The 24,903-nt window shown below is 52.4% G+C and overlaps 1 protein-coding gene across 2 annotated transcripts in view; it reads right to left on the bottom strand.

Annotated features, from left to right (window-relative positions):
- The window catches only part of Ppp2r2c (protein phosphatase 2 regulatory subunit Bgamma), an 82,043-nt gene that overhangs the window by 2,713 nt on the left and 54,427 nt on the right, over nucleotides 1-24,903 (bottom strand). For both annotated transcript variants that reach the window (XM_057772296.1, XM_057772297.1), the window contains exons 2-8: nucleotides 22,876-22,973; nucleotides 20,606-20,771; nucleotides 18,317-18,429; nucleotides 15,910-16,087; nucleotides 8,538-8,702; nucleotides 4,742-4,911; nucleotides 2,563-2,654 (exon numbers count right to left, since the gene is read on the bottom strand). In XM_057772296.1, coding sequence (XP_057628279.1) covers nucleotides 2,563-2,654; nucleotides 4,742-4,911; nucleotides 8,538-8,702; nucleotides 15,910-16,087; nucleotides 18,317-18,429; nucleotides 20,606-20,771; nucleotides 22,876-22,973 — 982 coding nt within the window. The remainder of the gene's footprint in view (nucleotides 1-2,562; nucleotides 2,655-4,741; nucleotides 4,912-8,537; nucleotides 8,703-15,909; nucleotides 16,088-18,316; nucleotides 18,430-20,605; nucleotides 20,772-22,875; nucleotides 22,974-24,903) is intronic.

Genomic DNA, 24,903 nt, shown 5'->3' with positions numbered 1-24,903 from the left:
GACTCAGCGTGGGAAGACGGAGGGGACACGGGCGCCCTGGAGCTATGATGTTGCCCCAACACTATGGGTACTTTCCCATCATTTGTACACAGCCTAAGAGACACAAGGCTTGCTTGTAGCCCCAGGGGCAGCAGAGACAGGGATGACTCTGAGATGTGACTGTGGCTGTCCCAGGGCCTCTGTACCTGCCAGGCCTATGTCCCCTCCACAACCTGAGTGGCTAAACCAATGGATAGATTAGTGCTCACCGCCATGGATGACACGGAGTGAGGCACATACCACGGCAGACAAGGGGTCCCTGGAAGCAGACTTCTGCTCTATGCCTTCTGCTCCATGGACTTCGTCCAGTGAGACATGGTGTATACATTAGTCCCCTGATGCATGTGGAAAGCAGGCCTGGGCCTAGAGGAAGAATTTGGGCTTGGGCCTGTGAGAGGCTGGAAAAGCTATGGGGAGAGGAGGAGGAAAAGCCCAGGGTGGGGGGAAGCTGTTTACCACAGAGGGCTCCACAGAGGAGGGAATATTTGAACTGTTTCGGAGGCTGATGAAGAACATAGGCCTACACCAGCTTTGTTTATACAGGTCGCAGAACACCACTTCCTTGTGTGTATGCATATGTGTGTGGGGGGGGGGGTCATTAAGCCTAAGACATTGGCAAAGGCTACATAAAGCCACTTTCCAGGGGGCTGACTCAGATAAATTCATCAGGTCCCAGTCAGGGAGTGAAATCAGGAATAGAACCAAAGCTGGGTCCCGTGCCCCGACTCAGCGATGCTGGAGGGAATGAAGGTGCCACCTTCACTCAGGGAGCGGCACAGCAGCCCTCTGTGGGCCCTAGAAGGTAGGCATTGAGGTCCCTGTCCACAGACAGACCAGGCTCAGAGGAAGGCAGGGGAAGGGGCAGATTGCTGTTTACTTCCCAGAAATATGGATAGCTATTGGCTGGACACTCTCCTGAGGTCCCTCCCGGGGGAAACAAGTACAGAGGTAACGAGAATTTGTCAATTCATAAATAGCGAGCTACAGGAAGAAAGCCCAGGACTCTGTGGGGCAAGGCAGAGAGCCCCAGGGCAGCTTCCTGGAAGAGACGGCAGTGGAGCAAGCTTAAGTAGCATGTGCTTCAGCAGGATCCCAGAGTCAGGGAGAGTGGATGTGAAGGAAGAAAAGGAGGCGTGGGACACATCTATGCGAAGTATCAGGCAGAAGTAGGCTGCTGCTGGGCCTCCATCAGTCAGAGAGGCTCATTGTTTTTTGTGCTGGGCTTAGGGACTCTCTGGTTACATACGCCCCCTGGTGGCAACATGAAATGCAGGCAGTGGGTGATAACTTCAGCCATCTACCCCAATATCCTGCCTTATCATTGTCCTTCAGTGGACTCTCTGGACCACCACACGCGCGCTCTGTTCAGCACGGTTATGTCACGAGCCCGTGCAGAACTGGTGGACCCTTGCGATAACAGCAGCTCCCATGTGGGTCCAGGCCTGCTCAGAGTGGCTTCCTCAGACTGGTTCACTCGCTGTCACCACCACCCCTACTTGAGCACCACTCAGCCTTGAACACAGCCACCCTTACAGGCCAACTCAGAAGCTCTGGAGCATCCTGCCCACCCAGGCGCAGGGCAAAGCAGATGCCACCTGTGTGGATCCACCCCTGGATGGAGGGGAGTTGGGCTGAGGCTCTCATGCCACCACTTCTCACCTGCCGATGGAGGGACAGGGAACGCGGGGAGGGAGGTGATGCCTCAGAGGCTCCGATACAAACACATGCCAGGTACTATGCTGCCCTGGTCACCTGGAGCCTCTCTCCTTCATCTGGGTGGGGGGATATGCAGCTGTCCATCCATAGGAGCTGAAGAGGTTCACCTACCAGCCACAGGTAACTAACTGGGCCTGAGACCTGTGGGGCCTAAGAAAGCATGAGGGGGGACAGGGAAGCAATGTCCCCTCGCCAGTAGAAAAGCTTCTGAGCTTTGGGATGGGGGACAGGCACACAGGAAGGCAGACTCTTGGGTACGGGAGGGGAATGAGGTGGGGTGAAGGATGCAATGGGCCCATCCACATCACTGCCGGGTCCAGGCTGTGGTAACACAGGAGCCTGTGCCATGTACTAGGGGCTGGGTTCCAGGCTGTGGGATGAGAGAGGTCACCAGTTCAAGTTGTGAGCCCCAGAGGACCTGTGTGAGGCTGCCAGAGCGATGGCAGGAGGAAAGTGTGGGTGGCCCAATGCCTTTCTGTCTTCTGGGGATGGAGATACTGGGCTACAGCCCTCACCCGAGGGCCCAGGGTGTGGGAGGCACTTGGCTGATCCTGACCTAAAATCTCACAGCACCCTAGGATAGGGGGTTAAAGTGGGTGTCAGCATCAGTCACAGGGGTGAAGCAAAGCTCACTTCTCAGCCCTGAACTTGAGTCGGAGAGCTCTGCCTGCTAGGGAGGAGACCTCCCACACCGCGACCTGGCAAAGCTCAGCTCTGTGATCACAGATGACAGAAAAGACCCCTCCCGGGGTGAAGGGTGAGGGGCACGGCAGGGTGGCTGAGGCTGGGTGCCTGCAGCTGGCTCACCTGTCACTCCCATTCCACGCACACTCAAACTTGTCAAAGATGCAGTCACTCTCATACAGGGAGCAGAGCTTACTCCGCAGGTAGTCGTGGACCTGGAGAGAAGAGGGGAGAGGCTGAGCAATGGACACCGAATAGCCCTGACACCTCCATGGGACCAATGGTCTTGGCATAGCCCTGAACACACAGCCGACTCGGAGCTGTGTGACATGGAGACAGCATCAGGGAGCGTTCACCTCTCAGAAACCATAGAGCCTGTCACTGGTGAGGTGGCAAAGGGTGGGCACTGCTGTCTACAGATTAGGGGCCCACTCCTCCTGCTCTAGACTTTGGCTCACAGCCCTACTGTGCTGTCTCACCATCCCCATGGTCCCACCTGCCTGGGACCCCAGAGGACCAAGCCAAAGCTCTACATCTCTCTGATCCCAAGGCCAGCACCCAGCAGTACACTGACTAAAACCAAAGGGACCCACGGTGCTGCCAACCCTGCCAGCAGGAGGGGTCCTTAAGTTCCCATCCTCTCGCACAGGCCCATCAGTCATTAGCAGGTCCAAGCAGAGGTGTGGCAGATTCTCCTGTGTGCCAAGCCTGGTTTGCTCCCCGGGGGCAGGAGGAGATGGTTCAGCTATAGGGAAAGAGTGAACACCAGACTTCCTGGGCCTGCCGTGAAGGATGTTCCATGCTTATGAACCCAGCATCTTCAAGAACCATGGGCTGAGGGAGATGGTGAAGTCTTGGGAAACCCCACTCATTGCAGCCCATTCCAAGACTCTTTTTGATGGATGGATTAGCTCTCACGTGTCAAGTACTGCAAGCTGGCCAAGCACAGTCCCACTATCTACGGTTTCCAGGACACAAAAGTCACCTCCAAAGACCTGAGTGGGAATAGTCATTAATCATGGCTATTTTAAAAACTGTAGGTCAGCTGGACGGAAAACCAGGCACCGAGCTTCAGCGCTGGTGAAAACAGTAATGCTGCCCCTTCATGGGGGCCCCCAGGCTTTCAGAGGCCCAGAGCCTCCACACTCACCCCTCCTTAAGAAAACATGTATACACCTAGGCCTGTGCTGTCTGCAGTATTGGGATGGCCCCAGGGGGCTGGGAAGGCGCTGGTTCAGTCAGCTCACACCTCACAGGAGGTTGTTTCCAACCTCAAGTCTTGGGCTGCTGACATTTTCACAGGGGACACAAGAGGGCCTGTCCCTATCTAGAGTGTACAGGGCAGGACCTAGAGAAGAGGGGAGCCACAGGCCCTGCCCACTGCTAACAAAGGGGCGGCTGGGTCAGTGGGAGAATGTGGCTTCTAGGAGTCCCTGCCGGAAGCTTTTCCTCTTGGGTGCACTTCCTCAGCTTTGGTAGGAGAGGAAAAGGGCTGAGCTTTGGGCATGCCACCACTGGGCTGAGATGCCTCTGTCACCCTCAAACTTCCCAGAGTGTCCCTTGTCTGCAGAATGGGCAGTCAGTATTGTCTTTGCTGGAGCAGGACAAAACAGGCGATGGGCATCTGTGTGGACACACACACACACAGCCCTGTGGGTGCGGGTGGGTTTCTGGTTGATTCCTTATCTGCCAACCCAAATTCCAGGCGACCTTCAAGGCCCAGTACAAATGCAGTTGCCTCCAGAAAGCCCTGTCCTGCCCCGCCCCCACATGTGCCAGACACCAACAAGCTACACTACACATGTGTTGTTTTAACAACAAGTCAGCTTTATCCCATGCTCCACCAAGAGACCTGGCAGGATGAGGAATGAAGGAAGCTTCCCCAGAAGTGCTCAGAGGTCCACCCTGCACACTGACTCAAGACTACCCTGAGGGTCTAGAAACATCTCCCACGCGGCCACTGAACACAGTCCATGCTTACCTACTTATTGATAAGGCTGTGGGTGCTGGGGGTGGCATCTGCACTCTGACTTTAGGCCTGGCTTCATGCCTTTCTTTGCCTCTCCCTCCCCTCCTTTCCCAGAAACTGGGGTTCTAGATGCAGGTGGCAGTCCCATGCAGGAGCCTCCTCAGCACCAGTGTCTGGGGTGGAAGATTCTTTGCAGCTTCATCTACAATGCAGCAGAGGAAGCCCCTGTGGCTGGGCAGCCCCCTGTGGGGATGTCAGCAAAAGGAAGGGGGTGTTCCTGGGAGATCTCACCCCACACAGAGGGCCCCGAGGCTGCTAGACATCCACACACACCTGGTAGGTCTCTATGGGCCTCGCCTCCATGTTCAAGTCCCAGACCTTGACCGTGAGGTAATCCCTTGTGAGCATGTAGCGCCCACTGTGGCTGAACTTCACGTCGGACACCGAGGAGATGATCTCTGAGAAGAAAGAGCGGTTGCTGGGGTCCTCGGGCTCTTCAAAGACTGTGGAGAGAGAATCAGCGGCTGTCATCGACTGCCTTGCTCACAGTCAGAACCACACAGCCCACTGTATCAGGCTTAGCTGTCTATCTAAACCATCATCATTCATTCACTTGTCAAGCCTTTCCCTAAACACCTACCAAAGCCCTTGGCTCTAAGAACTCTCCAAAGAGGAAAAGCCCTCAAAGGGCTTCCTTGTGGAATTATGCTAATTGAGTATTTACTGTACTGTGAACGACTTCATCTAATCCCTAATAAAAACGGCAGGGTGGTAGCCTAATTATCCCATTTTATATCCAAGAAAACCAAGGCTGAGAGCGAATCCACGGACAGCTCTCAGAGGCAGATGAAAGTGGGGTATTTGAACCCAGAGCTACACCTGCTGCAATGCTCTGCTGCCCCCTACTGGCAGTGTAGAGCTGAAAGGTTCTTGCCAGTCTCTAGGCTGGGCCTGATGTGGTTCTGGTCCCAGGTCTTCAAGCCAGAAGCTGCCTCTGGACCTGCGCAGTGGATGCCTGAGGTCACGCCCCCTAAGTATCTGGTGGCAGAGCAGATAGGGACCAGGATTACTGTGGGGCTGGCATTAACTCCCTGGGCTCTGTGGGCAGACAGAGGGTGGAGTAGGAGTGGGGTGCTGGCTGGCAGCCAGCCATGATCTAAGCATCTCCAACCTGTAGAGCCAGCCTCAGGAAGCCACTGAGTGACAGCCCTGACCACTGCCTCACTGGAAGAAGAGGGCTGGCCACAGCTCCCAAGAGACTTGGGACAGACCCTTCCAGTGGGCCCCTGGGGAATCACAGGTGTCATGGCCGGCCTCCTGGGTCCCACCCCTTTGCCTCTCATCTGGGACTTGCCATTGCCCTCTTGTTCAACACACATATCATTGCTGCCCTAAGCTGTCCAGAGCCCCCACAGGGCATCTGAAGATTCTGACTTCCTTGCTAGGCACTCTCTCAGTCAACAAGCCCACGCCAAGTGTCTGTGATGCCCTGGGCTCTGTTCAGGGTACTGGATGAGTGACACAAAGCTCTGCTTCCCGAAGCCAACAGGACAGGCTCTGCCAGGAGGCTGTGCCAAGAGCAAGGGAAAAGATGGAGGCAATCCACCTGGAGCCTGGCCCAGTACTGTCGCCCCTCCTGAGCCTTTCCAGGACACAAGGTTCTCAAGAGTCAGGGGAAGGGTTGAGAGGGAAGAAGCAGGCACCCTGGGGAAGGGAAAGCCATGTCAGGAGAAAGAGGCTGCACACCTTCTTTTCCAAGCCCAGCCCCGGCATTAACCCCCAAGCAGTGGCCCAGCCCAGAAGGGATGGAAGCACTGAGAAGCCGATGTAGCAAAGCTCTCTGACTACTGACTGACAACTATCTGTTACCTGAGCAGCCTCATACAACTGGTCCCCATGTGACAAAGTGAAATCTGTTCCTAGTTGGGGCCCCTCAAGAACTGACATGATTTGGCACCCATTTCTGAGTCCCACTGTCCCTTATACTGTAGCATGCAAAGGGCACCCCTGGGGAAGCTCTGGGCTTCACCCCACAGGCTTGCTCTGCCAGAGCGGCCCCTTCCCACCATGCTGGTTAAGAACGCTATATTGAGAATCTTGAAGATTCTCCTGAATCTTGAGATGGGATGGAGATTTGCACTGGCTGCCTAGGGGCTGGAATGACAGCCGTGAGCTGAGAGGCACGGCGGCTTCAGCAGCTGGAAAGGACAAAGGAACAGCTGCTCTTAAAGGTAACCCTGCCCACACCCTGACTAGATCTCTAACCTCCACAACTATGCAGAACACACATGCGCTGTTTTAAGCCACAGGAAAGAAAGCTCTCTCACGGCTCCAGGGTGATAACTTCAGAAGCAGAGGAAGTGTATGTGCCTTTCATGGGTTAAGGGGTATCCGTGGCTCTACCCTGGGAGGCTCTGAGCATTTGATGGTGTGCCACTGTTAGCTGTAAGTGTCCCAGTCATTTGCCATTCACATGGCTGGAGTCCCATGACGGTGAACCATCACCCCCACCCATTCTGACCAAGTGCATGCTCAGTGCTCAGCCCTTCCTTCTCGCAGACTCTGCTGCAGAAATAACTGTCTGTTCTGAAGACTCATGGATGGCTGTTTCTATGGTTACCCTGTCACGGTGCCTAGCAGACAACAACCTGGGTTTCATCTAGAGTTTCTGAGAGAGCTGAAGCCATGGATGGGAGTACAGGATAGCCAGTATACCCCAGCCTGACCTGGTTCAGACAGGTCTGAGGAGCTCCTGTGCTCCTTTGACTTTTGGCCTCCTCCTCTGCTCAGTGCCAGATATGATGAGCACACAGTGGTCTGCAATGCTTCTCACTAAGTGAGAAGAAAGCCACAGAGTCATCCTGTTAGGAAAGGAGGCTGTGGGCAGGACCCTGAGGGAGTCGCTGACAGCTACACCCTGGCTTTTGAACATAGGAGTGGGAGGCAGAGAACCAGCCAAAGCTCCAGACTTCTTACACAAATACAGCTGGAATGATGGTCATGGCTAATTAAGAACAACCTGTGCCCGGCAACTGGGAATCAGCTGCTTGACTTCTTGTGAACACTGAGAACAAACACTATGGATGAGACACACAGTTTAGGGACAGTTGCCCTTGTAGCAGCATCAAAGTGTAAGATGTTGTGGCAAAGGCGTGGTTTAGTGTCAGAGTGTTATCTAGAATGCTCTTGGCTTGGATTCCATCCACTATGGGGTCGGGAGGCAAGCAGGTGAAGATTGAGTCTGGATTCCGGATTCTGGATTCTATACAGGTGACTTAGAGGGTGAGGAAAAATTTTCATAAGAATGTAAAATATAGAATTAACTGGAAAAGAACACCTGTATGAGCCTGATCTACAAGAGCTAGTTCCAGGACAGGCTCCAAAGCTACAGAGAAACCCTGTTTTGAAAAACCAAAACAAACAAACAAACAAAAAACCCCAAAACCAACAACAAAAAACTGGTTTGCACACACCTAACCCACAGATAGACATATGATTAAAGGAAATATAATAAGCCCTTGTGTTAAAAGAAAAAACCATGTCTCTCCCTCAAAAGGATATCTGCCAGATGTACACACGACCCATACAAGACCCTGGGGGATGGTTGTACGATGCCAACCTCAGGAAAAGGGAAGAGAGCAGAGATGAGAGCAAGGAAAGAGCTATCTTGATTGGGGGAGCCATTGTGGGGTAGCAAGAAACCTGGCTCTAGAGAAATTCCCAGGAATCCACAAGGATGACCCCAGCTAAGACCCTAAGCAATAGAGGAGAGGGTGCCCAACTGGCCTTGCCCTGTGGTGCTGTAGGAAGTCTTACTGTCTCTTTGCAACACTGTAGTTAGACTTGAGGGGCCTCAGTTTCCTCTTTGGTTTCAGTAGATCCCTTGGAGCAATATGACCATCACCTGAGACAGGTAGAGTGTGGCAGACTTTGCCAGAGGTTTCAGAAATGACTCTTGCTGTTTTTGACTCTATCCTGGGCCTTGCAGACGCCCCCTGGCGAGGGTGAACATTATACATCCTGCCTTCAGGAGCTAGAACAACCCTCCCAACCCATGCTGGTGCACCCACTTGCCAGTCCCAATATATCTAGTCCCTACCCACCCACCCACTCCAGTGCAGAAACTTACGCTTAGAGTGCTTGTCGCACAGGGCAGCTGCCCGCATGTCACAGAGACGCAGGGAACCCTTGCTGCTGCTGTAGACAAAGAGGTTGCAATGGTGGGGATGGAACTCGGATGCTGTGATCACCTCCGTGAGGTCTTCCATGTTGGCTGGCTTGATGTCGACGATATCTGGGTTGGCGAGGTCAAGGGCAACAGTGAGGGTGCTTTTGCTCTCTCCCTCCATAAGACCCAGGGCAAGCCCAATCTGGTTTTTAAGACCCCCTACCCCAGCAACCAACACACCAGTCCCTGGTCCTCTAAGCCACACGTACTCACGTAGAAGACTGCTGCCCAGCACCCCTTCCCAATACCTGCCCACTGGCACTGCAGAACTGAACTCATACCCTCTCAGAGAAGAGTGACTGCCCAGCCCTGAAGTCACCATGGCCCTCTCCTGACAGCCCACCTTCCTCTCTCAGCAACCAAAGAGAAGGGGTGCTCAGTGTGTGCTGTCACGGTGAGCTATCCCCCACAGGCTTGTCCCCCACCAGATGATTGCCCTCCAGTCGCTGCTGCTTGGGGAGGGTCACTAGGGGCAGGACTTTGAAGGCAACACCTGCCCCTGGTTCCTGTCTTACTCTCCATCTCCTGGGCCACACACTCCCACGGTCATGGACTATGTTCCTCCACCGTCCCTTCCTTGCCCAGGTCAAACTGTCAACCCAAACCAACCCTTTCCTTCCATCAGGGGCTGTGGTCATGGAGACTCAGCAGGTGATAAACAGACACACCCACTACATGCTGGGCCATGGGCACCTTTAGTGAGTAATTTCACATCACTTCCCCACTGAACTGTGTCTGGACCATGTGCATTGGTTTGTTGCCCCAGCAGCTACTCTCGTTCTACCCACAGTATCAAGACTCTCCAGTGGAAAAATGTTCTCTGATCTCAGCCAGCCCCACACAGCTCTGACCTGTGCCTTGGAGGCTCCAGAACCTGGAATACAGGGATGCTGGGACATGGGTTCCTTGGGGTTGGGTGGGAACAGAGGAGAGGATTCTGGGGCCTGGAGTCACACCCCAGTCCCTGCCTGCAGGGCAAAAGAGCATTCCACAGTATTCAGGCTGTGGGCATTTAGCTGGCCACATGATCGTGGAGCTTAGGATTGGCCAGTACCTGTTGGGCATCAAAGTGGCCTACAGGCTGTAGGTGTCCAGTTAAGTGCATGGCTCTAGGACTCAAGGACTGGCCAGTGCCACTGCCTGGCTGCTGTCAGGTGCCACTGGGATGGACGTTATTACGTACTGAGGGTCTATGCATTACTTCCCTCTCTCATGGCTTCAACAAAACACCTGGCAAGAGCAACTTGCGAGAGGAACATGCAGAGAATGCTGATATCACAGGCACAACAAACAACAGTTAATAAACTGAAGCTCATGAGACTGAAAGGCTCCTGCAAGGCAAAGGACAGCATCAATAGACAAGATGGAAGCCTACACACTGGGAAAAGATCTTCACCAACTCCACATCTGACAGAGGGCTACTATCCAAAAGATACAAAGAACTCAAGAAACTAGACAGCAACAAACCAAACAATCCAGCTAAAACAGAGAATTCTCAATAGAGGAACCTAAAATGGCTGAGAAACACTTAAATGGTCAACATTCCTAGCCAACAGGGAAATGCAAATCAAAACTACTTTGAGATTCCATCTTACACCTGTCAGAACGACTAAGATCAATAATACAATTGACAGCTCATGCTGGCGAGGATTTGAGCAAAAAAAGTGCAAACATATCGCCACCATGAAAATCAATATGGCAGTTCCTCAGAAAATTGGGAATTGATCTACCTCAAGAGCCAGCCATAGCCGGGCCGTGGTGGCGCACGCCTTTAATCCCAGCACTTGGGAGGCAGAGGCAGGTGGATCTCTGTGAGTTCGAGACCAGCCTGGTCTACAGAGCTAGTTCCAGGACAGGCTCCAAAGCCACAGAGAAACCCTGTCTCAAAAAACCAAAAAAAAAAAAAAAAAAAAAAAAAAAAAAAAAAAAAAAAGAGCCAGCCATACCACTCTTGGGCATACACCCAAAAGATGCTCCCTCCTATCAAGAGTATTCTCATCACTTTAAAAAAAATGACATGAAATTTGCAGGCAATTGGATAGAACTAGAAAAAAATCATGATGAGTGAGGTCACCCAGACCCAGAAAGACAAACGTGATAAATCCTCACTTTTAGGTAGATATTACCTGTTAAGTGACTGATAATCACGCCACAATCCATAGAGCCAGAGAGGCTACGTAACAAGGAGAGCTCAAGGAGGGAATGAATGAATCTTCCTGGGAAGTGGAACAGATTGCACGGGTGAACTGGGGGCAGTTGGGGATGGGAATAGGAGGGATCAGGTTGGGGGAGGGATGGAGGAAGAGCAGTACTGGGAGAGACGACAGGAATTGGGGGGCACTTGGGGCTCAATGTGGAAACCTATTGAAGTGGAAATTCACTGGAATCTACAAGGGTGACCCTCGTGAGGACTCCTAGTAATGGAGGACACGGAGCCTGAACTGCCTACCTACTGCAACCAGGCAAGGCTTCCAGGGGTAAGGCTGGGAAACCAACCCAGGCACAAAACCTTCGACCTACAATCTGCCTTTTCTTGTAAGATCTGCTGGGGCAATGGTGGTACAGAATTTGTGAGAGTGACCAACCAATGGATGATCTAATTTAAGGCCCATACCACAAGAGAGAGCCCATGCTCAACACTGCCTGGATGACCAGGAACTGGAGGCTAGATAGCCCAGAGACACAGGTCAGAACCAAACACAACTGGCAGGAAAAAAATCAATGAAAAGATTCCTAAGATATTATGCTATACTCACAGATTGGTACTTAGTCCAGCTGTCGTCAGAGACTGCCTGCCTCCAGCAGATAGATGATGGGAGCAGACACAAAGACCCACAGTCAAACATCAGACAGAGAGGGAGCCCATGTCAGAGGTCTCCATCAGGTCCCTCATGCGGAGCCCAATGAACCATGTGGAAGAGGGGGAGGAGGAATTGTGGGAGCCAGAAGGGTTGAGGATACTGAGAGAGCACAGCCCATGGAATCAACTAAGCATGGTTCATAGGGGCTCACAGAGACTGAAGCAGCAGTCACTGAGTCTGCATGGGTCCTTGCTAGGACCTCTGCGTATGTTATAGTTGTTGGCTTGGTTTTTTTGGGGGGGGAATCCCGACAGTTTTTAGGACCCTTTTCCTCTACTGGGCTGCCTGTCCAGCCTTGAAGCAAGGGTTTGTAGCACTCCAGAGGCAGTTGTAGGCTCTGTTAATTTGAGGTCAGCCTGGTCTGCATAGCGAGCTCCAGGCTAGCCAGGGCGACATAGTGAGACCTTGTCTCAAAAGGGGAAAGGGGGTTCTGACTTTGTCCTTTTCACTCTTTCAGGGACCTGAGCCCAGGGAATGGTGTCACCTACATTTGAGATGGCTATTCCCCACCACCTCAACAGAAGGACTAGGGATTGGTTTCCATGGTGATCCTAAATCCAATCAAGTAGACAATCGAGATTAATCATCACAACATATCCCACTAAGTTTCACTGAATCTGTCCTAAAGCAGGGGACTGAAGGAGACATCTGAGAAGGGGGTGGCTGCAGGAGGAACACACAGCACAAATGCACCGCGCACACTCTCCTTGCAGGTTGTGTCAGCGGGGTCTTCCAGATACCCTCAACTAGGACCCCTCCATATGACAGCACTCCTGGCTTCCCCTGGTGTCCTGGAGTCCAACCCAAGTGTCCATATTAGACCATACAAAAGAAAAACTGGCACAGAGTGCTGGGGGTGGGAGACAGGCACATACCGAGTGACTCAGTGATGGGGACAGCAGCTGCCACCAGGGACTAGAAGGGATGGTAGTGGGTAGACCACCAGAGACAGCCCTGAAAAGCAGGTGGATCTGCGGGTCAGGCAAGGGACCATCAGGCTACGGCAGAGCCAGGCTCCAGAATGACATCTGTGGTCCTTGGTCAAGGACACAGGAAATATGAGCCACACGGGCCTCTGCAGCATTGTCAGGCTGTAGGGACTTTTATAGGCTGTCCTTCATCTCCTGTCACCAAAGACACTGCCTGATCTCCCGAAGCTCAGCCTGGGTCATGCTATCACTTTGGATGGGTGAGTTGTGAAAAGGAGGGGCTAGGTGTCCCATGAATTCCATTCACTGAGTCTCAGCATCCATACTATGCAGTGCTGGGGACTAAGGGCCACTCCTCCTTCACAGGGGATTCTCTGCTAACCATCCACTGAGTCTGGACTGCAAGCTGGAGAATCATTGACTTGTCTAACAAAATACCAAGCGAGAAGTAGGCACAGAAAGCAGAGAACCAACACCAACCCCCTTCACATGGGCATTCATGGAGACACCAGGAGGGAAGCTAGGGTGGCAACGATGAACTGGGCCTCCAGACACAGCCCTGGGTAATTAACAGCATGGAGCCCATCCCTGAAGAAAGCGGGGAGGCTGGGGTGAGCAGAGCCACACCCAGAGCCACACGTGGAGCTGTAGAGGAAGGAGCCAGCTGCCAAACACCAGGGCAGGGCAAGCCTCCCAGCAGCCTCAGCATGCCAAGGGCCCTGAGGTTGTGGCTGTGGCTGTGACACCAAAGTGGATGCCAAGTGCAAGCGGAGGTTTCATGGGGCTCCAGACTGCACCAGGAAAAGCATGAGGCTCACCCGCATGTCTTCCCAGGAGCCTGCTCTCAAGACCAGATGTTGTCATGGCAACCAAGTAATGACTGGAGTGAGACAAGAGGCAGCTCTGCCAAAACCCTGCAGAAGGGCCTCCTTTGTGGAGCGCCCCCAAGGCCTTCTGCACATAGAAGTGGTCTAAAAATAGAATTGGTTTTTCTCTCCCAATTTTCTTCAGCAGATGACCTGGCTGCAAACAAGAGCTGAGGGCACTCAAGACACAGCCTGTCAACTCCTAGACCCAGGTCCTGGCTGCCATGGCTCAATGCCAAAGGTGGGTGCGTCAAGCCTCACGCACCTGGCTCTCAGAATTTTTGAAGCTAGAAGTTCACTGCTAAGGTAAGGATAGGGAATAAGTCACCCAAGGCTCTATTGATGGCATTTCCAGAGGTCACCTTCTCTGTTCCCTGTGTCCTTACCCCTGCTGGTGTGAGGTATCAGCATCTCCATCACCTCTTCAGCTAAGGCCACCAGCTATACTGGACCCCTAGAGCTTGATTATAAACTAACAATCCCTGAACACACTGATGGCAGATCAGCGTCATCTTGGGATTCTGGACAGGGCTTCAGAACACCAGTGAGGGCCACAGCGTGATGTCAGCAGCATAGTAAGTCCCTGTGCAGAATAGCTCTCTGACTTACCAAGAATCACCAGCAACCACTGAGGAGCACAGAGCAGTCTCGGAAGCCAAAGGAACCCCTGCGAGCTTTGAGCAAGAAAGAAAGGAATGCAAGACCCTGGCCCTGGTCTAGCCCCAGCCCAGCTCCCTGCCCTCAGTGTGGCCTCCAACCCTGATCTCAGCTTCCTCCTCAGGATGAATGAGCCAGAATCCTCCAGGTGACCCATGCTCAGAGGGTATCTCATAAGCTCAGAGCCAAACCAGCTCAGCATGAGGTCACACATCTTCTGGCCCCATCCATGCTGGAAATGAGACATCTCCAATGACTCAGCTGCCATCATATCTGTGGAAACACCTGCAGCCCGGAGTCCAGACCCTTTTCTGCTAAGGGAGGCTCACCAGAGCTCTGCCCCAGGTGTCTGAATCTCATCCCTCTGTGGCCTGGCATTAGTAGCCACAGGGAGGCAGCACAGTTCCCCAGTGAACCTGTCAGTCAGAGAGGAGGCTGCTTTTAATACTAGTTTTCCCTAAGCTACCTCTGGGTCTTTAGCACATGACACACACCCCTTCCTCCAGTGAACAAGCCAGGCATCTCTTGTCACCGGCTTACCAGGCACTTTCAAAATGGAGCCACACACAAGTTGGATACAGTTCCACAACAAACACATTAGTTGCCTAGTTCCCACAGGCCCACCAGTCCACTGACAAGCTCCCCTTCCACTCGAGTTCCCACAGGCCCACCAGTCCACTGACAAGCTCCCCTTCCACTCGAGTTCCCACAGGCCCACCAGTCCGCTGACAAGCTCCCCTTCCACCCCCTCTCAGCAGCCCAGGTTCTCCGGTCAATAATCCCACTCACTTTCATACATGCCATCTGCTCCAGGCCCACAGATTCACATGGCAAAGGCCCCCCTTGGTTTCCTCTCTGCCAACCTGCTGCCTATGACCCATGGCATATGCTGGTCTGTGTCCAAGACCCCCAGTACTGGTCACGAAAGACTCCTGCATGCCAGGGCCTTGCGTACCTAATGCCAGTTTCAAGCACGTCAGTGGGTATTTGATAAACACCTGAGGGTGAGTGCTGTGCTCTTCACATGGGTGAGCATAAGTCCTGTATTCTGGATGGGAAAAGGAAGCCAGTGACAAAGAGACAGGTCTCAGTGTCCTCATTCACGACTAACTTGTTCTAATGTCCTGTGGCCACACAGGTTCAAAGACAGTTACAACTCAGCCCAAAACGACGAAGTCAACATTTTTTACTGTCTCCATTTTATAGCAGCTATGGGCTTCCTTGCCCCTCACTCTCTCCCAGGAGATACTTGTCATCTATGAGCTCAGGCTCTATGACTCAGGTCCCTTACTGGAAAGGTCTGGTGACAGTGTCTGCCTCACTGAGTGAAAGGCCAGTGCGTAAAGCTTAACTTAGCATCGCTGTCATTAATAGTCCGCACAACAGTGACAAGGTAACAACCTGCCCTTCCTGGACTGGCCCTGACCTTCCCCAGCTTGGTGCAGGCTATACACGCACATCCTGTAGGTGGTCCTCTCCTTAGCAGGCCGCAGGAGGGGCAGTGCTTAGTCCTTAGCTTGTTCTGACACCAGGACCCCATTTCTGCCTGGCTTCAGATACCCAAGTCTCTGATACCCCAGTTGTCACTCTACATCCAGGGTGACACACACTGGACCAACACAAGGGAATGCAACCTCTAGGTAGCTGTCCTGGGGGGTCAGCCTCCTCTCCTCCAGGGCATGGTGCTTCTAGCTCTCTCGCTCCTTCATGGTTCCTATGGGGACCCAGGTGATGGAGACCACTGCCATCCTAAGGTGGCACTGGGTGTGATGGAGCCTTCACAGCAACCATGTCCTTTAAATGTTCATAAACACACACCTCGTGATCCCACACCTTGCCTCCTTTACACTCTAGGTGGGACAGTCCTTCAGTGAGGAAGTCGCCAAGCCTGAAGCCCTGGAAGACAGTACGCTTATACACCAGCCCAAAGTCACTTCCCTGCAGGTCAAGCCAAGGATACTAAAGCTCCTATCAGTGATGGCCAGGTGCCAGAGGTTGATGCGCAGGTCATCCGCCGACATGTATGTCTCACAGTCGCTGTTGACTGAGATGGAGTTGATATGGTAAGTGTGGCCATTGGCAAAGATCCTCCTCGGGCTCACCTCCACCATCAGGTCCATGGGCTTCAGCACAGGCACCTGCAGAGCAGAGGCAGGCAGAGTCACGTGGGACAAGTGTCGGGAGACACATAATCTTTTTTCTTTCAAGACAGGGTTTCTCTATGTAGCCCTGCCTGTTCTGGAACTCATTCTGTAGATCAGGGTGGCCTTGAACTCATAGAGATCCTCCTGCTTCTGCCTCTCGAGTGCTGGGATTAAAGGTGTGTGTCACCACTGCCTGGCAGAAGACTCACAATCTTCATGGGAGACTGCATCACTCATTCGGGAGCCGGGTGCGAAATAAACAGTCACATGTGAGATAAGTGATCACAGATGGCAAATGGCCTTCACCTGCCCGGCTCATGCAGCATGTTCTGTATGGCTGTTCAACTGTGAGGTTTTCAAAGTTTCCTAGCCTGTACAAGGGGCTCAGGTGGTAAACCTGACCCACCTCACATGAACTGAAGTGCCCAGCATGTGTGCACACACATGCGTACACATTCTCTCTCTCTCTCTCTCTCTCTCTCTCTCTCTCTCTCTCTCTCTCTCTCTCTCTCTCTCTTTTCTCTTTCTCATTCATTTTATATTTTATTTAATTTATTTTATGTGTATGAGCATTTTGAGTACATGTATGCATATACACTATGTGTGTGCCTGGTACCCAGGGAGGTCAGAAGAGGGCATCGAATCCCTTAGGACTATAGAGAGTTGTAACCTATAAGCTGTCATGTAGGTGCTGGGAGCCAACCCAGGTCCTTTGCAAGAAGAGCAAGTGCTCTTAACCACTGAGCTATCGCTTCAGCCCCCTGAACTCTTTCTTGCAAGTTCCACATTCTGCTGAAGGATGCAAGCTCTTGTGCCTTTTAATTAAGCAGGACAAATGCCCAGTTTGGTACAACTCTACAGCGCCACCTTCTGGGCTTCACTGCACCAAAGATCTAGCCCAACTCCCTCCAACTCCCTCTGCCAAATAATAGCCCAGGGCTGGGGAGCACTGAGTTCAATTTAGTAACTGTTGGAGAAGTGTGGCCATACACTGGGCCTCAGTTTCTCCTTTCTGTGTGGGTATTTTCTGATTTGCTATCCCCCTCAACTGCATATGAAGAGCCCTTCACAGACAAAGCCCACCACACCAGGCCAGTAAGGAAGTAGCCAAGGTATATGCTGTATAGTGGATTAAGGAAGAATTCTGAAGACATAGGATGTAAAAGGGAAGTAAAACAACAGGCTATTTTAGGACAGGATGCTTACAAGGAGGTGAAACAACAGGATGTTCTAAGTTCTCGACCTCTGGGTCGACACCCCTCTGGGGGTCAAATGGCCCTTTCACAGGGCTCACCTCAGATCTCCTGTATATCACATATTTACATGATGATTCATAACAGTTGTGAATTACAAAATTACAGTTATGAAGTAGCAAAAATTAGTTTATGGTTGGGGGTCACTACAACATGAGGAACTGTACTAAGGGTCACAGTATGGGGAAAGTTGAGAACTCCTGGTCTAAGGAGAGGTGAAACACTTCCATCCTGCAGGAAAGCTCCTCTGGACAGTAGATAAACAACCCATGATAGCGTCAGGAAGTCCCTGAAACTGACCAGGGTCGCTGAGTCCCTCCCTTTCCAGGAGCATATAAACAGGAAAGCCTGCCAAGAGTCGCTCTCCAACGAGCTGAGCTGCTCGGCTCAGAAAAGGCTTGGGCCGGCAGCCTGAAGAGACTCAGACCAGCCGAGTCACCTGGAAAGGGCACCTGTCGAGCTACCTGCAGGCTGTGCAGTGTGCTCCAGGTCCCCAGCTTTGTGAGCTGTCACCATGCTGGGGTGGACTTTGCTAAGGTATCTGTTTATCACTCATTTCTGCTCCTGGAAGTAATCCCAATAAAACTCATTGATTCGGTTAGGTGTGGTGGCACATGCCTTTAACCCCAGCACTTGGGAGACAGAGGCAGGGGAATCTATGTGAGTTTGGGGTCAATCTGGTTCATAAAGTGAGTTCCAGGACAGTTAGAGCTGTTACACAGAGAAAACTGTCTCAAAAAAAGAACAAAAACAAAAACAAACAAACAATATTTAAAAAAAAAAAACCCAAACTCATTGGTTCACCATGGTGGACTTGGTAGTATCTGTACTTTGGTCTGTCGTTGGTTCGCCATCTAGGATATGTAGAATAACATCACGACAGTATGGCTCTGGCCCTGACACCAAGAGTCCTAAACATCTCATGGCTTAGGAGGACATAAATGCCAAATATTCTGTTCAAGAAGCTCACCTGCAGCGATGTCACCGTGGACAGGTCTTTCAATTTCCCCTCCTCATCCTTCAGGTTGTAGCCCTCGGGCCTCTTGTCTCGTTCGGTGATCTTCCATAATTTAATAGTTTTATCTTTAAGAATAGAACAGGAAGAATAAGGCACCCTGTCACAGCCAGGTCAGCCCAGCCCAGGTCTATCACAGCCAGAGGGACGTGACATGTACCTCAGGAGTCACCCCACAGCCCTGTTCTCACACAGCCAGGTTCTCCCTCCCAACGCCTTACACAGAATACACAGAATACCTCTACTCTAGCCTCAGCCCATCTTCCCGAGTCCCTGGCAGGGGATGCTGCTAGGTCAAAGGGCATGGTCCTTGCAAGGATCACTACTGACCTCTACATTGAGTCTGTACCACTGTGTCTTCCTGAGAAGAGGGTGGCCTCCCTGCCATTGCTAGCTCAGTGGTACCTGCCACCCAGAAGCCAGTTCCAGGAGCCTCTCTTCTCTGAACTCCTCTCTTGCACCTCACAGGAGGAAGCGCAGGTGATGGTAACCTTATGGCTCACCTGGGCTGTGCCAGACACCATCCAAAATACAAGGTTGGTAAGAATAATGGGTTAATATAAGTTATAAGAGCTAACAAGAAGCCTGAGCTAATGGGCCAAGCAGTGTTTTAATGAATACAGTGTCTGTGTGATTATTTAGGGACTAAGCTAGCTGGGCGGCCAGGGCTACAAGCAAGCCCGGCCCTCATGCTACACATTGTCTCTTGCTAGGAAGGGTCTTTCAGATGCAATTAAAATTTAAATCTGGCGAGCAGATAAGCTGCCATCAGGAGCTGGGCCTTGCATCACTGCTGAAGGCCCTGACAGAACCAAAGTGCTGCTTCTCTCAGCAGACATCCTCCAGGCTTGAGCTGTGTGCTTCTGACCTCACAATCACAGGGGCAAGTTCCTCTCCATCTCCCTCGTTCCCTCTCTCCTCTCTCTGGATTCCCCAGAGAACCCCGATAACCTCAGCAGTCAAAAGAAACAACAGTGTAAGCATGGGAAGGATTGAGAAAAACTGGTTCCAGATGGGGCCTTCTATAAGGGTCTTCAGTCTTCTGTAAGGACAGGGCGGAACTGGGGTACAGAGGATCTATAAGTTTTGTGGGGCTAAGAAGTGGGTGACTCCCATGGCTGGCCTTCCTTCCAGAATGGCAGGACGTTATTTTTGAAGACATATATGCATGCATGGGCGCTCACGTGTGTGCATACACATGCATGCGTACACACACACACACACACAAGCTTAGTGCCATCTTTGCATGCTCTCATGTCACTATCCACCCACTCTCACACAGGATAAAGACCCCAGAGTACAGGTGTGCTGAGCTGATCCCAGGCAAGCCTCTGGGAGGCCAGCTAGATCCTGTCCTCTCAAAGCCTGACAGATGCACAGCTAGAATGACAAGTGTCCTGTCAAGGATGGTCCAGAAGAGGTGAGACATCAGGACAGACTTCACGGGGACGGACAGGGGAGGAGGAGGGAAGTCACCACGTGAGAGACTGTGGTGGGGTAGGCAGGGGGTAAAAGCTGAGTCATTCTCAGGAAGCCATTGAAGCCCCCTCAGTACTAGGACTTCCTCAAGGAATGCAGAGGTGACGCCATCTCACCAGCCCACCTCAGGCTCACACAGCATTTACTCTTCTCAGAGCCAGATGGATATAGTATCTCATAACCCCAGAAGGGAGCTGAGACCCCTGGGCAGTGTGCAGACTGAGGCTAATGAAAGTAAGACTACATTGTCCCAGTCCACAGAGCTGGCCTGGACCCAAGTCTGCCCCACCAGACTCCTGGCCCGGGCTCATGGGCTAAGGAGGGGAGGGAGAAAAGCAAAGCAAGTGTGGGAACTAGGAGGCCAGGAGGGGCTGGGAGGCCTAGACCCAATCTAGAGGTGGCAGTCAGAGCTAGCATGTAGCAACAGCTTTCTGAGATCACAGCATGTCTTGAAGCAGAGGGACAAAGGCCAGCTACCTGTCTATTCTCCCCACCACTCAGGGCAGCTTCAGGCTGAGTGATTTGTGGCTCTGAATGAGAATTCAGTTTGTATCTGGTGGTCGCTGGTTTCTGGCCCTGGTCCCTGTTTCTGGAATATTCAACTTCATCTCTACCTTGAAAACATCCATGACCATTATATTTACAATGAGGGGAGATTCGTGATCAGCCAGGGAAAGCTGAAGAGAATGGCCTGATTGTCACTAAAGCCACAGAGAAAGGGGGAAGCTTGTGTGAGGTCAGGCTGGCCCCACCACCAGGCCTCACCATTGGTGGACAGCAGCGAGTGCGCGGCGTTCTGCTGCGGGAGCCATTTGATCTTGTTGATCTTCTCCTCGATCTCCAAGCTCTTCAGGTAGTCAAACTCGGGCTCATGGCTCTGGAAGGTGCTGTACACATCGTACTCACCCTGGCTGTGAGGCGCGTTCTTACTCTGCAGGGAAACCCAAACGCAGATGAGCCACAGAAGCAGCCAGGGCGAATGGAGGCAGACATGAGATGAGGCTGAATTCGCCTTGCTGTGGGGGGTGCTATCCACACCACCAAAGGAAGATGCTAGTGCAAGTGTACTCGTATTGCAGGGGTGTGTGTGTGTGTGTGTATAGGGTGGGTATGTGCAGGTGTGTGTGTGTGTACACAGGGTGGGTATGTGCAGGTGTGTGTGTGTACAGGGATGTGTGTACAGGCTGTATGCAGGGGTGTGTGCATGTGTATAGGGGGCATGCAGGTGTGTGTACAGGTGTATATGTGTGTATAAGGACATAGGTGTGCATGCATGTGTGTGAGTACGCATACAGAGACAAGGGACAACCTTCGATGTTATCCTCGGAACACTGTCCACCCTCTTTGAGGCAGGGTTTCTCATTATCCTAGACCTCACCAATTAGACCAGCAAGCCTTGGGGGCCTGCCTGTCTCTGCCTCCCCAAAACTGGAATCACAGGCACATGTATTTTTTTATGTCAGTTCTGGGGATCAAACTTAGGTCTTCATGCTTGTGAGGCTAGGTATCTATGACATGGCCACCATTCACCCTGATGAGACCAGATGCTAATGTCAAGGCTCTACCTACCCTCATCTGTCTGGTCCTAACCCTGCTCCGCATGATGGCATTTGGGGCTGCAGAGTTCCTGCTATGAATCTCCTCTCATTGGAGAACCCCAAACACTGAATGTTAGACCTGCCATAAACACCAGGGATCACTTTTCCAGCAGACAAATCAAGTTTCTATGACAACATGAAATCACAGCTGGGAACAAGTGAAAATGGCCAGCCAAGCCCGGCGTCAGGCTTTTCTGTTCATTTTGAAAGTGTCTATTTTTAGGTCCCCATCTCTGTCTTGCGTTAGGATCTGTTTGAAAATCCTTCCACGTCTTTTGCCTCCTCTTTCCATGAGCACGAGTTGCGAAAATGTCAGCAGGACCAGCGGGAGGAGACAAACGGAAGGAGAAAAGCCAGAACCTCTGAGCTCATTTCTCTTTGCAGCAGACAGAACGATGGCTGACGCTGATGTGGGACGGTCGGTCTGCCTTGCGACACCTGTGCGCATCGGGCTGTCCCTCTCCTGCCCTTGCTGAGCTATTTTAAGCCCTCTGTGCTGCGCTTCTTGAGCTGTCAGAGGAAGGGTGACAGCAGCTCTCTGCCTGGTGGGGTGGCAACACAGGGTTGCATTCTCTATGAAGCACGGGGACCACACTCAAGGAGGCGAAGGTGGCTTCAGCTCCTCTCTCTAGCCCTGCCTCCCTTGAGCCTCTCCCTTCTCCCCTCCCTGGTTTCTCAACATTCAGTGGTGAGAGGACCCTGCCTGGGGTGGTACATGACCAGGCAGCAAGAGCCTGGCAGATTTCCATGGGACTGGCTTCTGATTGGCCTGTCTGTAAATGGGTGTGCATCTGTACCCTCAGGGACCAGCAAGGAGCCAAGGCAGAAACTGTATGGAAATGGACCGCTCAGCCCAGTGTCTGCATGAAGTATGTCCTCCGTGAAGGGGCAAGGTTTCAGAAATGACCTCCTGGGGGGATGGTCTCAGGTTGTTCTTGGCGTGTTCAGATTGCTACTGCATAGCAACTGGGGAGGACAGAGGTGCAGATGGAGACTTGCTCGAAGGGTGGAGGCCTGCGCAAAACCTGCCAGGGTCAGCAGAGAGCTGGATGGGGTGGGGGTGGCAGTCCCCGCTCCTAACACGGGCAGGATAGGTTCTCCTGGGGGCTCGTTGGTTTGCCTGGGACTGCAGCCTTGTCAGTGAACAGTCAAAAAACTCCTGTTGAGTGGGGAGGGGGGCTCAGAGCGTAGCTTTAGGAGCTGACCCAGTCCAACTGCCAGGTCCACTCCCTTTCCCTGCAGCCCCAGGGACCTCGTGACAGAGGGGAGCCAGTGAGGGACTAGATGGAACACTGGACAAGGTGGGCCAGAAATCCTACTCAGAAAACGGTCTGCACCCGGCCACACCTACACCTGCCTGACCCCACCCTCACGCCCGCATTCTAGCCATCTGCCCGTCCTCTTCCAACCTCCCTCTTGACCCCTCCACACACGTACCTCTGGTTCCCGTTGGAAGATAACCACGCGGCCACCCTTGTCACCTGTGGCCAGCAGTTCCCCAGTGTGGTTGAACTCAACAGTGGAGATGATGTCAGCTGGAGGGAGCAACACAGAAAGCATTTTCAGACTACGGCACCATCACACAGTGACATCAGTACAGGGCTCTGCTCTGCAGACCCCACAACCCTGGGGGCCCATGGAGCAGGCGGGAGCCCAGGCGAACAGAGCATGCTGAGGGTCCCCACCCTCCTACAGGAGTGTGTGACTTTTCCCTACACCCTGTCCCTCACATAGCATCAGGCAGCTTCCTCCTGTGCTCAGCAGGTCACTAGTACAAATCTGACACTTAGGCTGAGCTCCAGGCCCAGGGGACAGGACTGGGGACAGTGTGGGCCCCTTGCTGAGGGCCTGGAGCCTGTTGGGTATCGGAGCACGGAGGCCACCACTCCACAGCCCTGGATGCCATCGGGGCCTTCCACAAGTCAGGCTTGTTCAGCCTTGGAGGTCAGGCAAGGGAGAGCAATTTGTCTATGGGGACAGTAGGGACCAGGGGTCAAGACACGGTGGCTTGTTTGTGTCTAATGGGCACCTTTGGGGAAACTAAGGTCTAGGCCTAAAGTCAAAGCCACTGCACTGGGACAGGTAAGGAATGGGTGCAAAGTTGGGGACCACCATGGCTAGCAGACTGCCTACGAACTGGGGACAGAAGGTGACATTGAAAGCCACCTGGGTTTTCTTTGCCTTCCTTTTCTTGAACCAGGCTTCATGTTCACTCCTAACACCTGTGGCAGGCCAAAAAAAAAAAAAAAAAAAAAAAAAAAAGGAGCCACTCCCCCATCAGCACAGTACCTGGTAGGGGTTGGGTTGAACTGTCTGCTCTACCTCAGAGCTTCACCTCCAGGCAGGCCTCTAGAAGGCTGAACTCAGCTTGAAACCTAGAGGCCTTCCTCATGGGTCACCCCAGTAACTGGAGTGTCTGACCCACCTATGTGTGCAGATGTCTAATTAGAGCCCACAGCGCTCAACCCAGACTCCAGCCTCAGTATCTGGAATGAGGGCAACACCCAGTCTATTCCCCAGCCTTCTCAGGCTCTACGAAAATGGAGTGAACATCTCAGGGGCCATGCTTGGAAAGGCTAGCCCCTGGCCTGGCAGAAGGAAAGTTCTTCATTCTAGAAAAAGCTCCAGAGTTCACCAGCCCCAAACCCAAGACTGCCCTACCACCAGGCTTTATTAGAACCCCCAAATAATCTTTGTTTTTAATTTAAACATATTACTAATATTTAAAAAAGTGTTTCCTATATATTATGAATCACAGAAAGTTCTACAACGTTGGCCCATATGCCCAAGCAGCAACTGTTGGCAGGGCAGGGCAGAGCCTACTCCTGTGAATGGGCTCCTGGTCATTCTTCACATTCCTGGCCTGGGCTCTCTCAGTGCCAAAATCTCTGGCCCCAACTGCGGTAACAGGACCATCTGTGACAGCCCTCCAGGGACCCCAGTGGGGCACCAGCAGGCCTCCCTGCCTATTCTACTCTTCAGATAGTCACCAGGGAGATGCTTACACCCTTGAATCTTGGCATCTTGCCTCATGCTCCATCCACAGCAGTTCCCAAACCTAGTTCTCTTCTCTGGCTTTTAGCAGTAGCCCCACAGACAGGTCTCAGCTTAGCTTCCATGACACCCACATCCCTGTGCTATTCCCTGTCTGTTGCAGAATATCTGTTTACCTGTGCAAAGATGTGTTGCTGTTTTACCTTGTGCTCCTAAGACACCTGATTGGTCTAATAAAAAGCTAAATAGCCAATAGCAAAGGAGGAGGTACAGGCAGGACTTCTGGGCAGGGAGAGGAAGGGGGAGGAAGAAGTTAGGCTAGGGGGTGGGGATAAAGAAAAAGAGATGCCAGGGAGATGCTGGAGACCAGGCAGACAGACAGAGGAAGCAGGAAAGTATGACAGAATGAAACAAAGGTAAAAAGCACCAAGGCAAGACACAGATGAATAGAAACAGGTTAAATTAAGTAAG

This window comes from Chionomys nivalis, chromosome 6 (genome assembly GCF_950005125.1).
Source record: "Chionomys nivalis chromosome 6, mChiNiv1.1, whole genome shotgun sequence".
NCBI lineage: Eukaryota > Metazoa > Chordata > Mammalia > Rodentia > Cricetidae > Chionomys > Chionomys nivalis.
Note: the sequence above shows the minus strand (reverse complement) of the source record. Positions and strands in the feature narration are given on the sequence as shown.